Source organism: Plasmodium sp. gorilla clade G2 (assembly GCF_900097015.1).
Source record: "Plasmodium sp. gorilla clade G2 genome assembly, chromosome: 2".
Taxonomy (NCBI): domain Eukaryota; phylum Apicomplexa; class Aconoidasida; order Haemosporida; family Plasmodiidae; genus Plasmodium; species Plasmodium adleri (nom. inval.).
In genome coordinates, this window is record NC_041694.1 from 385001 (window position 1) to 400000 (window position 15000).

Below are 15000 nucleotides of genomic sequence, written 5' to 3' on the forward strand. Positions count from 1 at the left end.
TAAATCTTTTTTCAATGGCACATGCTCAAAAATTATATTATAGAACTGGAATAATTTTTGAATCAGAACAAAAATAAAATAAATAAATACATACAAACATGTAAAGGTATTTATTACTTTTCCCATGGATAGCACGTATTTTAGTTCTATACTTTATATTATGTACATTATTTATAAAATTATATTTATTATTTTTATTTAATTCTACAGAATAAATATTATTATAGAAAATACACAGATATGTAATAAAATAAAGAAACATTTTCTTTTTTTTCTTCTTTTTTTTTTATTTTTTTGTGTTGTATTATACTATTATATATTATTGTTACTTTTTTTGAAGCATACATGTTATAACATATGATTATATATTTGTATTTTTTTATATATTGAAAATATGACAAAAAAAAAAAAAAAAAAAAAAAGAAGAGAGAAAGAGAAAAAAAATGTATATATATTTTTATATATGTGTATTTTATTTTTTATAAGTGTATTACTTGTTCTTTATTATATATATATATATATAAATAAAGGTGAGGTGGAAAAAAAGAAAAAAAAGTGGCACTATATAGCGTTAAATTAATATATATGTACATGTATTGACAATTGGGATATTTATAAATATTGAATTGTTTCATATAGTATATTATTTTTTCAAATATGTTGTTTATATAAGGTTTCTATATATAATACGAAAATAAAAATAATAAGACTATTGAAAAAATAAAGAAATATATACATACATACATATATATATATATATATATATATATATATATATGGTATTATTTTTTAAGATATATTTTAATTGCTCCGTTAATATTTATGCTTTCATTAATTTATAAAATTTTAAGAATTATAATTATTTCAAGAATAGTTAAAATTTATTTTAAATAATATATACCTTTCTATATATTTTTTATTATGAAAGAAATAGTATTGGGGATAAAAATAAAAATAAAAATATATATATGTGAATACATATTTATAAAAACAATACATATTTAGTTGTATTTCTCTCAATTTATACTACTAAATATTTTATTATTTTATTTTTTTATTTATTTTTTTGCCTACACATATGGGTTAATATACAAAAGAAAATGTTAGGAATATTTTCATTATATCTACATATATTAAATATATATATATATATATATATATATATGAGTTATAAGAGCACATTTCATATTTATTAAATATAAAATCAGTTATAGCGACATTTTTATAAAATAATTATAATATTGATGTACACATAATAACTTGTATGTGGAAAATAAAATTTCCAAATGTTTCAGTTAGACAATACATATTTTTTATATTAAAATGATATATTTAAGTGTTATAAATTAAAATAATTATTATAAACATGTCAAAAATATCAAAAAAATTAAATAATATATAAGTGAATGTATATATATATATATATATAATAAAATTAATGTGATGAAATATTTAACTAATATAGTATAATATGTTTTTATTTATATGCATATGAATAACACAGTAGAAGAAAAAAATATTTTGTGTAATATTGTATTTTTTAAAGAAAAATAAAAAGGATAATTTTGAAGGAATATATTTTTAAAAGTTCTAAACAGGAAATTAAAAAAAAAAAAATATATATATATAATAAATAAATAAAATAACTATTATTTATATTATTATATATGCTCATACGTGTATGCATATACATATATATATATATTAAATAAAAAATTGAAATATACCACATATTTTTTTTGAAGCTATGATATTTTAAAATGATAAAAAAAAAAAAAAAAAAAAAAAATTAATTTAATAGTCTTTATTATATTGAACTATTAAAAATCTTTTTTTTTTTTTTTTTTTTTTTTTATTTTTTATTTTTTGTTCCCCTTCAAATTATGAATGAGAGAGTGTTAAATGTTGCCCTGAAGCATAAGTCATCATGTCTATTATATAAAAAATATTTTCATTTCAAATTATTTTCATCTTTAAAAGTTTGTTATCATAATAATTTATGGTTACATAAAAAAAATCAAAATGGTGACAGTAATAGTAGGAATACATCATTGGTTACTGAACAAATAAATAATGAAAATAAGAATGATAACATAAGTAATGATAATTATATAAAAAGTGATGGTGTGAAAAAATGCATAGGGCAAATAAATAAATTACATTTTGATGAAACAAATCTTTTAAAGTTTAGAAATATGGATACTTATAAAAAATGTCAGTGTAGTTTTTTTTCAACATCAGAAGGAAAAAAATGCAATATAGTAAAATATAGGACATTGGATGAAGAAAAAAAAAAAGAAGATAAAAACATTAGCTGTAATGATTTAAATAATACACAACTGACTATAAAAAATGAAGTTGTAGAAAATGACCTTAGTGATAGTAATTTAGAAAAAAAAAGAAAAGATAATGATGAATATGATAATGACAAATATGAAAGAGATTCATTTGAACAAGATGAAGAAAATGATAAAATGAGAAAAAAGAAAGAAATAAAAAAGATTTTAAATATTATATTTTGTTCTTCTATACCTATGATTGGTTTTGGTTTTATGGATCAATTTATTATGATACGTTTAGGTGATATATTCGATGCATCCATAGGAGTAACTTTTGGTATATCAACTCTTGGTGCTGCTTCTTTTGGTCAATTATGTAGTGATACGTTTGGTATATTTTTTGGATATGTTTTAAATTATTTACTTCAGACCTATAAAATAATTCAGCCCATAAAATATGATATAAAAAATAAAGTTTATCAATATTACACTTTAATAGGTTCTGTTTTAGGTATATTATTTGGTTGTGCTTTAGGTATGGTTCAGTTAATTTTTATTGACACTACAAAAAGTGAACGTTTAAAAAAAAAGAAAGAACTTGATTTTATTTTTCAAATGGTCATGTGTGATTGTTCAAATGTTTTAAATTGTGAAGCTTCTACTTTATTTTTATATGACAAGGCAAAAAATGAGTTATGGAGTAAAGCAATACATGGAAGAAAAAATATTATAAAAATTTCTGCAGATAGTGATGAAAAAAGTTTCAATTTATGGGTTTTAAGAAATAAAGAAATTATCAATTGTAAGGATGTAGCTAATCATGAATTGTTTAATCCTTCACATGATGAAAAATTTAATTTCAAAACTAAAACCATTCTAGCTGCACCTATTTTAGATAAAAATGATGAAGTTGTGGGGGTTCTTATGTTCTTAAATAAATTAAGATCCCATGGTGGATATTTTACAAGAGATGATGAAAAGCTAGCTGAAATGATGTGCAAGCATATTTCTATTTTTATGGAAAAGTTTCATTATATAAGTGAAGGGGACCAAAAAATGATAATTTTTGATAAGGAAAAAAATAGCGTTAAAGAGGAAGACGAAGAAGAAGACGAAGAAGAAGATGATAACGACGATGATCATAATAATGATGATGCTGATGAAGAGGGGAGAGACCTTACAGAGAAAGAAAAAGAAACAAACAAAGAAAAAATGAACGAAGAACAATATGAAGATAATAAAAAAAAAAAGAAAAAAAAAAGACAAAAAAGGAATATTCTTCCATATGATATTTTAAAAAGGGAAAAAGAGGATGATAAAATATTTGACGAAGGTGATGAAAATGGAGAGAGGACAGAATTGAATGAAGATGAAGATGAGGAGGAAGAATTGAATGAAGATGAGGAGGAAGATGAAGATGAAGATGAGGAAGAAGATGAGGAAGAAGATGAGGAAGAAGACGAAGAATATGAATATCAACAAAATGTCAAAGAAAATAAAAATCACATAGATAATGATGATGATAAATATAATAAGATATATGAACAGGATGAAAAAAATGAAAATATATTATATAAGCAAAATAGAGATAATCATGATGAAAACGAGTATGAATTAATTCAAGATAATTATTATGTAGAAAAAAATAATATATATAATAAAAATGATAGTATACAAAATGAAAAGAATAACAATATTGATAATAATAAATTTAGTAATAATATATATACACATACATTTGATAATTATATGGATTATAAAGGGAATATAAAAGAACATACAGTCAATAATATCGAACATCAATTATTACTTTTTAATAGTGATAAAACTATGAAGGACAAAATTTTAACAAGTGACAAAATAAATGAGGATACAAGTAGTAATGATATTATTAATAGTAGCAAAACATATAATGAGAAAAAAAAATTATACACTTCAACCACAGATATAAATAAGAATAATATGGATGGTAATTTACAAGATGATATATTTTATTTCAAATTATTAAATAAGAATAAGTATTATATGAATAATGTAAATGAAAATTTTGATATATATTATATATTATATAATATAGAAAATGTTGAACAACTATTTAAGAGAATAAAAGAAAACAATTTGTTGTTCTTTAACATGAAAAATAGTATTCCTATGTTTAAATTGTTCAGGGATTTATATGTGAAAGAGGGAAATGGTTCCTATATTACAAAAAATGAAAATAATAATAATAATAATAATATTAATAGTTATAATAATAATTATAATAATTCTATCATATTTTCAACAAGTGAAAAACTTTATGATATGCTAAATAGGGATAATATATACAAAAAGGTAAAGAAAGAAATATTTGAGGATGATTCTCAAATTAAGACAATGAAAAATAAATTGAAATTAACAAATAAAAATAATATGAATAATAATAATATTGATAATAGTAATAATAATATTTATAGTGATAATCTTAAGGAATATTCTTTGAATAGTTCTATATTTAATAAGGATTTAAATATAAAACATTTTGTAGAAGTTTTAAAAATGAATGTATATATATCAGAAAGAATTAATACTTTATTATTTCCCAAACAAAATATTTTAAATGATGTTATAAAATTATATATGTCTAATGCATATGGTGAAAAATGTTTTTTTTCTAATTTTCCACAAATAAAAGAAATAATATTTGTAAATGGATATGAAAAAAGAATGGATATGAAATATTTTAAAATGTTAAAAAAAATATATAAATATAATTTAAATAAAATTTTCAGTAATAATTATAAGTTTTTTATAATTAAAAAAAAAAAAAAATTAAAAAAATTATGTTATATTATGAAAAGTTTTCATCCACATATATTAGATGAATTCTGGTTTAATTTATCATGTCAAAATGAAATAAAAAATATATATTATAAAAATTTACATTTTGTTATTAGTTTACATAATTCATCAATTATAGATTTTAAAATAATTAATCATTTTATATTAAATAAAATTTTTGAAAATATATCTATCAACTGTACTACCTCAAGTATGTACTATAATATAAAAACCATAGATTTTATCTCATATAGAAATTTGTATCTTTTCAAAAATTATACTATGCACGATCTTATTTATAAATATATTATATATTATTATTGTAGAAAAAAATTAAGAAGAAAAAATTTTCATTATTTTAATTATCAAGATTTATATATAGCTGAAAACTATTTTGGTCTTAACACACATACCAAGAAGGTACCCAACATGTTAGATCATAATCTCGAAAAAAAAAGTGCCATCGTGACAGTAGATAGATAAAAAAAAAAAAAAAATATATATATGAAACATATATATATATATATATATATATTTATTTATTTGTTCATTTATATGTAATTTATTTTTTGTTGCACATATAATTTTTTTTTCTCTTATAATTCTATCATCCTTACTTTTTAATGGAAATATTTTTCCATAATAGTAAAATAAACTTTATACTTATTTCAAATACATATAAATAATATGATGAGTAGTTCTATGTATATGTTAATTTTTTTTTTTTTTTTTTTATTGTTCCTTTTTATTTATACGATGTGTATGATAATAAGTATTATTTTTATATGCTTTACAAAATATGAGCAAATTGTCTATCGATTTTTTTTTATTTCCTATACATATATATGTGTATATATCTTTTTCGTGACACTTTTAATTTTAACATATTATATATATAAAATATATTTGTTTCTTAAATTAAGTATATTTAAATTCTTAACAGTTAAAGCAAAATAAAAAATAAAAAATATCACACATATATATATATATATATATATTTTATTTATGTACAAAGGTACATTTTTTTTTTTTTTTTTAGTGCAACATTTGAAATAATTTATTGCACTCTCAAAAAATTATTAAGGTTTATATGAAGATAAAAAAAAAAAAAAAATATTCTCTTTTTCTTCCTCAAAAGAACAATAAAAAGTTTGAACTTCTTGAATATACTAGAGGTGTATTGAATATTTTTTTTAAAAAAATAAAGAAAATAATAAAAATTGCATATTTTGTATACACATTAATTATTAATATATACATATATGTAAAAATGTGTAATCACGTATATTATTATTATTATTTTATTTTTTTTTATTTTATTTCATAAGATACCTAAAAGAAACTATGGGAAGCATACATTAAACAATATGTAAAACATATGTAATATATATATATATATATTATAATAATTTATAGCTTGTGAGAAAAAGAAGATATTTTAAAAAAGAAAATGGTATTTCTTTTTCTTTGTATTGTGAATGCATTAGTATTCTTATGGTTTGTTATAAATATATTTTTGAAAAGTAATTATACATATAAAAATAAGGAGGAAAATGAAATAGTTGAAATGGGGGTTGTACTTGGATCTGGAGGTCATACTTATGAAATGATTCAAATACTTAAACATATAAAAAATAGAAATATTGTTTTTAATTTTTTTTATTCACATAATGACAATTTAAGTAAAATAAAAACAGAAAATGAATTATTAAATTATGAAAAGAATTTTTTTGTAATACCAAGATGTCGAAATGTTGGAGATTCCTATTGTTTGTCTTTTATAAAATTAATTTATTCATTTTTATATTGTATTTTTTTAACATATAAAATGAATAATATGAAAGTAATTATAGTTAATGGTCCAGGTGTATGTGTACCCGTCGTATATTCATTGATATTTCGAAAATATATCTTTCTAAAAAAAATTAAAATTGTTTATATAGAAAGTATATGCAGAGTTTATTCTTTGTCTTTAAGTGCTAAACTTTTATATTATTTTGCTGATATGTTTGTTGTTTTTTCTGAACACTTACAGAAGAAATATAAAAAAGCAAAATGTTATGGATACTTTTTCTGAACCTATTTGGTTTTTTAAAAAAAAAAAAAAAAAAAAAAAAAAAAAAAAAAAAAAAAATTTTAATATTACTACATGATTTATTTTTTAATATTTATTTATTTATTATTTTATTTTATTTTTTTTTGTGAACCTTATTAAAAAGTAACATTTAAAACATTTTCTTCATTTTTTCATACAAAAAAAAAAGAATATAATAATATTTGTCATTATATGAGAACATAATATTTTTCACCATAAACTTAAAAAAATAATTAAATTATATATATATATATTATTAATTTTATCTTTTTAATATTTTTCATAATTTATTACATTAAAAAATAATTACCTTAATATTTTCTAAAGTTCGTCGAAAAAAATTGGACCCAAAATATATACATATATATATATATATATATATTAATGGTTATGTGTTTTAATTTTCTTCTCCTTATAACCTCCTTTTTACGATTTTTATATTTTATTTGTTTATACATAAAATTTTCCTTTTTCAATAGTAAGATTAGAGATATATTATTTCATTTTTTATGATCAAAAATGTAAACGCTTTTTTCATTATCTATATATTTCTTTAATTTTTTTTTTTTAAGTTTATAAAGTGTCATATATTATATATGTTGCCATTATAATACATTTTCGTGATTTGCTTTATTTTTTTTTTTTTACTGTCAGAAATTTTATAAAAATATGAACACATTTGAGCTTTATTCAAAAAAAAAAAAAAAAAAAAAAAAAAAAAAAAAAATAATTTTATATGCTTCATTCTTTTTATACTTTTTTTTTTTTTTAAAATAATATAAATAAAATAATGTTTACATTTTATTATCTACAAATGTTAAAATAAAAATATATGTATATATATATATATATATAATGAATAATATGTTTGTGTGTAATATACATACGTGATAATATTCATATATACCTTTTTTTACATATATATTGTTACCAAATAAATATATACACATATATCATATATATATAAATATATATATATATATATATTTATATTTATATTTATTTATATGTGTATATATTTTTAACATGCCCTTTTAAAAAAAATGATATGGGAAAAAGAATAACATGTAATAAGGTTTCTTATATAAAAAATGTCAGGGGAGTTTATATCGGAAAAATAAAAAACGGACAAAAGAATGGATGGGGTTTACAAATAAATAATAACGGAAATAAATATGAAGGTTTATTTAAAAATGATGAAAAATATTTATTTGGGTTAGAATTATTATGTTGTTTGTGTGGTCATACATATAGGAATAAAGTTGAAAATGGAATGTATGGAAAAGATAAAATTCATTATAAAGATGTAAATAATAATAATGCTTACTATAATATTAATCATAACAATATTTATTGTGATGATCAATTAAACTTTCATTGTAGTAGTGAAAACGAATTTGTCAAAGGAAATATCTGCATCCATGAAAATAGATATATTTATATAGGTAGTTATAAAAAAGGGAAAAAACACGGAAAAGGTATTTTAATTAATTATAACAATTACTTTATATACAGTTGTATATTTTATAAAAACAAAATTATATACGTTGACCTTTTATTTTCAAATGATCAAAAATATATGAACATGAAAAATATAGACATTAAACATTATTATAATACACATAATAAAAAAAAAATTTATTTATTTTTACAAAAAGAATATAAAAACAAACTTTTGGGATTTATAAATTTTTATAATCATATAACACACAAAATGAAAAAGAAACAAGAAAATGTTCATGATAAAATCACTTTTTTAAAATGTATAAAGGAACTTTTTTTCGTCACACATACAAATAGGAAAAACACTCAAATACAGGATATAATACATACTTATAAAAATTATAGTTTTAATAAAAATGATAATACATATAATATTTTCAAGGAACAATTACATAAAATAAAACAGGCGGGAAATAAAACACAACATGAAAACGGACACATGAAAACAATTTGTAGACATGCAGCACATGAAAATATGATAATTTATAACAAAAGGAAAGAAAATAATAAGCATACATCTACAAGCAGTGATGAAAAAAAAAATAAACATACATCTACAAGCAGTGATGAAAAAAAAAATAAACATACATCTACAAGCAGTGATGAAAAAAAAAAAAAGCATACATCTACAAGCAGTGATGAAAAAAAAAATAAGCATACATCTACAAGCAGTGATGAAAAAAAAAACAAAAATACATCTACAAGCAGTGATGAAAAAAAAAATAAGCATACATCTACAAGCATTTATGAACAAAAAAACAAAAACACATCTACCAGCAGTGGTGAAAAAAAAAATGGCTATTTATTTTTGTCAGATGAAATAAAAACAAAATATAATATGATAGAAAATATGAAAAAAAAAGAAGAAAGTTATACAATGATTAATAATAATAAAAAGAAAGAATATTTTTACAACTTGAAAAGTATGATTTATGAAGAAGTAGAGTTTTCTCATAATCATTCAATCTGTGATTATGAAAATAAAGAAAAGAAAAAGAATATTGAAATACCTTTTTTTTTAAAAAGACCAAAAAAACATAATGATATTGAAGAATTTGTATTATTTAAAAATGCATATAACAAATGTTATAATTTAGAAAGTGGTAAGGATGATATTATTTATAACTATCAAAAGGATAAAATAAAAAAAGATAAATTAAAAGTACCATTTTTTTTTAAAGAAAAAGGTATATATAAATTTTTTAATAACACTACTGAAAAGAAGGAAGATGAAAATATTATTATACACAAAAAAAATGATGAAATTATTTATACTGATAAGATAATTAATAATATAAGAACAAATGATATTCCATATAATATTATACCAAACAAAAGAGAAACGATTGTAGATGATATAAATAGTTGTAGTAATACTTTTTCCACTAAAAGTAATACAGACACCGCGAATTCTTATCATATGAATATATATAGTGGTAGTAATAATTTTTATGAAAATAAAAAGAAAAAGATTAAAAAAAGGGATAATAGTGTATATTCTTCTACAATTAAGAATAAAAAGAAGTTATATAATGATAAGATACATAATGATAATTTATGTAATAATACATGTGTGTGTATAAAATCGAAAAGAACGTGCTCCTCTTTTAAAATAAATAAACATGAAAAAAAAATAAAGGAAAACTTCAAATGTAACATACATAAAAAATTAAAACAACGTGATAAGAACTGGTTATTTAATAATTACATTTTTAATGATAATTTTTTGGATAATGTATTCGTTTTAAAACCTCCTATGGATGAAGAGGGGGAAAAAAAAAATTATGACAAGTTAAAACATGATACATTTCCATTATTTTTAAGAAAAAGACAAAAAAAAAAAAAATTATTTCAAGCTCAGAATTATATATACTGGAACATTTATGAATTAAATTTATTTTTTTTTTTGGTAGGGATACCAAAAGAAATATTAGAGATTTTTATCAATCATCGTTTGGATGGTTATTGTTTAAAATATATTGATAAGAAGTTATTAAAAGAAATGAAAATAGAAAATAAAATGATGAGAAAATATATATATTTGTGTGTACAATATTTATTAAGATTAAGAGAAAAATATAAATATAAGAAGAAAAGTAATAATATATTAAATGAAAAAATAAATGAACATTTTATTTTAAAGAAAAACCAATTACATATTTTAAATTTAATAGGTAGAGGAGGTTATAGTAATGTATATAGATGTATATATGGTAATAAAAATATATTAAGAATAAATAAATTTTTTGATATACATTATAGTATTAACAATACAGCATTAAAAATATTTTTAAATAAAAAAAAAAATATATTAGAATATTTTACAGAATTATTTATTGTATCTAATTTAAGACATCCAAATGTTACCTTATTTTTAGGAGCTATAAATAATCCAAGAGCTATAGTATTAGAATATGTTCAATATGGAACTTTATTTGATATTTTACATAGATATAAAGTAAAAATTAAATTACAAGATATTATTAAAATATCCAAAGATATAATAGCATTTATGTCTTTTTTGCATAATAAAGGTATTATGCATTGTGATTTAAAATCTTCAAACATTTTAATGTCTATAACAAGAGATATTAAAATATGTGACTTTGGATTATCTGTATTTAATAAATATAACAAGCCTAAATATCTAGGTATTGTAGGTACATATCAGTGGACAGCCCCTGAAGTATTAAGAAGTGAAGGATATACAAAAGAAGCTGATATATATTCTTTTGGAGTCATTTTATGGGAAATGATTCATAGAAAAATTCCTTTTAGTGAGATAAAAAATCCTTTAGATATTATAGCTCATGTTGGATATACTAATAAAAAATTAATTGTAACAGATAAAAATATTCCAGACCAGTTAAGATATATATTGCATTCATGTTTACATAAAAATAAGCATAAGCGAAAATCTTTTTTATTCTGGTCTGAATATTTTGATTTGTTGTATAATGTTACAGATAACCCAAAGGAGGATTACACGAGTTTTTTTTTTGACTAGCCAAAAAACAAAGGCTACTTGTCACAAGAGGGTATAAATATTAAAAGGAAGAAGTTAATATAAATCAAAATAAATAAATAAATACATACACACACATACGTATATATATTTATGTAAATATTTATGTATTTATTCTATTTTTATATAATTATGTTATAATTATGTACAATTATATACATGTTTAATTGTAAATTATTTAAAAATATAAACACATATATATATATATACATATATACATATATACATATATATATATATATATATATATATATATATATATATATATATATATATATATATACCATTTAAATAATTAATTTTTTTTTTTTTTTTTTTTTATTTGTCAATTTATAATTGTATTATTTTAAAGTTTTCTTTTTGCTCATTTGTTTATATTATATAATTCGCTTATTTTTTAAATTACTAAGATATATTATTATATTAATTTTTTTTTTTTTTTTTTTTTTTTGTGGCCGTTAAGGAAAAAAAAAATAAAAAAAAGAACTTTTCCTCTTTGTACATTTTAAAATTATAAATAACACCAATTTTGTATTCTTATGCAGAGAAATATTTAAAGTATAATAAAAAGATATTAAAATGTGTTTTCAAAATATTAAAGAAAGGGTTTGAAAAAAGGATGATAGATGAGCGTGTATTATGAATACACTGGTTAAAAATAGGGGTATTTCTTTAAAAAAAAAAAAAAAAAAAAAAATATATATATATATATGTATTATATATAATTATTTGTATATTATAAAATTGGTACCTATTTAAAAATGAAAAGTAGTTCATATAATATAAACATTTTTCACTATTATATATATTTTATTAAATGATATATTGATATATGCATGTAGCATTTTTTATTTTTAATTCTCTATATTTCATTAAAAAAAAAATATTATAATATATTAGAATAGTTAAAAAAATATATATAATAATAAATTATTCCCCTATATATTTTATTCATATTGTAATATGTATATATAATATATACATATAATATATATATTATATATATGCATTAAAAAAAAAAAAAGAGATGAAAAATATATATTTTTAACATTCTTATAAAATAGGTACATATTGAAAATATTATATATAATAATATGATATATTCTTAAATAGTCATATTTTATTTTATATTATCACCATAAAAATATATGCATATATATATATATATAATATATTTTATTTATAATATATATTTTTATTTTTTTATTAATATTTTTACATAAAAATATATAACAAATAAATATATTGAAATAATATTTATTTTGTTTTACATTTCTATATACTTATTAAAAAAATAAATATAAATATATTATATATATTATATAATTATTTTAATTTATGTAGTGATATTGATTTAAATAATAGGAAATTATAATATTATAAAATTATAAAATTATTAATATTAAAATAAAATATATAAAAAGAATACATTTCCCTTAAAAAAAATAATTATATTAACATTTTGTTAAAAATATATTATATATATAAAATAATATATATATAAGAATATATATAATATTACTATAATTCCCCCAATAATAAAATATATACAATATATATATATATATATATATATATTTTTATTTTTTTATTTTTTTATTTTTCAAAATGTGTGAGAAAGACGATATTATTGTGAATGAGGAAATACTACAAAAGGCACAAGAGTTTCAGGTGGAGAATGAGAAGGAAATGCAAATGAAGAAATTGAAACCAATGACTGAAGGGTTATTAAAACCACAGGTAGATTTGTTACATATAAGTGAGAGAGGTAGTCGAGGAAGAGTAAAAATATGTAATGTATTAAATGTTCCAAGAAGTGAAAAAGAATATAATAATAATAATAAAGTAGAAAATAATTATATTGGTAAAATAATTACTGTATGTGGTTGGAGTAAAGCTATACGTAAACAAGGAGGTGGAAGATTTTGTTTTGTAAATTTGAATGATGGATCATGTCATTTAAATTTACAGATTGTTGTAAATCAGTGTATAGAAAATTATGAGAAATTATTAAAATGTGGAGCAGGTTGTTGTTTTCGTTTTACAGGTGAATTAATTATATCACCTGTTCAGAATGATAATAATAAAAAGAGTTTATTAAAAGAAAATGTAGAATTAGCATTAAATAATAATGATATTCATAATTTTGAAATATATGGTGAAAATTTAGATCCTCAGAAATATCCATTATCTAAAAAAAATCACGGGAAAGAATTTCTTAGAGAAGTGGCACATCTAAGACCTAGAAGTTATTTTATTAGTTCAGTAATTAGAATTAGAAACTCTTTATCTATTGCTACACATTTATTTTTTCAAAGTAGAGGATTCTTATATATTCATACACCACTTATAACTACTTCAGATTGTGAAGGAGGAGGAGAAATGTTTACAGTCACTACTCTTTTAAATGAAAGTGGTGATATTCGTACAATACCAAAGGTTAATCTCAAAAACAAGAAAAAGGAAAAACGTGAAGATACTCTTAATGATAAAAATGCAAAAAAGGATAATGTAAATGATACTACAAATAATAATACATGTAATAATAGCAACAACAACAATAATGATAATAATAATAATAAAATTTCTTCTCCACAACATGAAGAGAGTTATCTTATTGATTATAAAAAAGATTTTTTTAGTAAACAAGCTTTTTTAACAGTAAGTGGACAATTGTCATTAGAAAATTTATGTTCATCTATGGGAGATGTATATACCTTTGGACCCACATTTAGAGCTGAAAATTCTCATACATCTAGACATCTAGCTGAATTTTGGATGATAGAACCCGAAATCGCTTTTGCAGATTTATTCGATAATATGGAATTAGCTGAAGCTTATATAAAATATTGTATCGATTATGTATTAAATAATAATTTTCATGATATATATTATTTTGAAGAAAATGTAGAACCCAATTTAATCAATAGATTAAAAAATATATTAAATGAAGATTTTGCGAAAATTACTTATACTAATGCTATAGATATTTTAAAAAATTATTCAGATTCATTCGAAGTTAAAGTTGAATGGGGAATGGATTTACAATCAGAACATGAAAGATTTATAGCTGAAAAAATTTTTAAAAAACCTGTTATTGTTTATAATTATCCAAAAGATCTAAAAGCATTCTATATGAAATTAAATGAGGATAATAAAACAGTTGCTGCTATGGATGTTCTTGTACCTAAAATTGGAGAAGTCATTGGTGGATCGCAAAGAGAAGATAATTTAGAACGATTAGATAAAATGATAAAAGAAAAAAATCTAAATATAGA

The 15000-nt window shown here is 19.2% G+C and overlaps 5 protein-coding genes across 5 annotated transcripts in view; 4 read left to right on the forward strand and 1 right to left on the reverse strand.

Annotated features, from left to right (window-relative positions):
* PADL01_0210200 (oxoacyl-ACP synthase) overlaps positions 1-262 on the reverse strand; it is a gene marked incomplete at both ends in the record, with an annotated part of 2210 nt that extends 1948 nt beyond the window's left edge. The window contains one exon of the mRNA XM_028681981.1: positions 118-262. Coding sequence (XP_028536343.1) covers positions 118-262 — 145 coding nt within the window. The remainder of the gene's footprint in view (positions 1-117) is intronic.
* Positions 263-1883: 1621 nt separating this feature from the next.
* On the forward strand, positions 1884-5582 carry PADL01_0210300 (GAF domain-related protein, putative; the record flags this gene model as incomplete). The annotated part of the gene is made up of 1 exon (XM_028681992.1): positions 1884-5582. The coding sequence occupies one exon, from the start codon at positions 1884-1886 to the stop codon at positions 5580-5582; it is 3699 nt and encodes a 1232-aa protein (XP_028536344.1).
* Positions 5583-6549: 967 nt separating this feature from the next.
* Positions 6550-7176, forward strand: PADL01_0210400 (dolichol-linked oligosaccharide biosynthesis enzyme, putative; the record flags this gene model as incomplete). The annotated part of the gene is made up of 1 exon (XM_028682004.1): positions 6550-7176. The coding sequence occupies one exon, from the start codon at positions 6550-6552 to the stop codon at positions 7174-7176; it is 627 nt and encodes a 208-aa protein (XP_028536345.1).
* A 1066-nt stretch (positions 7177-8242) lies between these two features.
* Positions 8243-11704, forward strand: PADL01_0210500 (tyrosine kinase-like protein, putative; the record flags this gene model as incomplete). The annotated part of the gene is made up of 1 exon (XM_028682015.1): positions 8243-11704. The coding sequence occupies one exon, from the start codon at positions 8243-8245 to the stop codon at positions 11702-11704; it is 3462 nt and encodes a 1153-aa protein (XP_028536346.1).
* A 1626-nt stretch (positions 11705-13330) lies between these two features.
* The window catches only part of PADL01_0210600 (asparagine--tRNA ligase), a gene marked incomplete at both ends in the record, with an annotated part of 1827 nt that continues 157 nt past the window's right edge, over positions 13331-15000 (forward strand). Inside the window, one exon of the mRNA XM_028682026.1 lies at positions 13331-15000. This exon is cut by the window's right edge and continues 157 nt beyond it. Within this exon, the coding sequence (XP_028536347.1) occupies positions 13331-15000 (1670 nt within the window).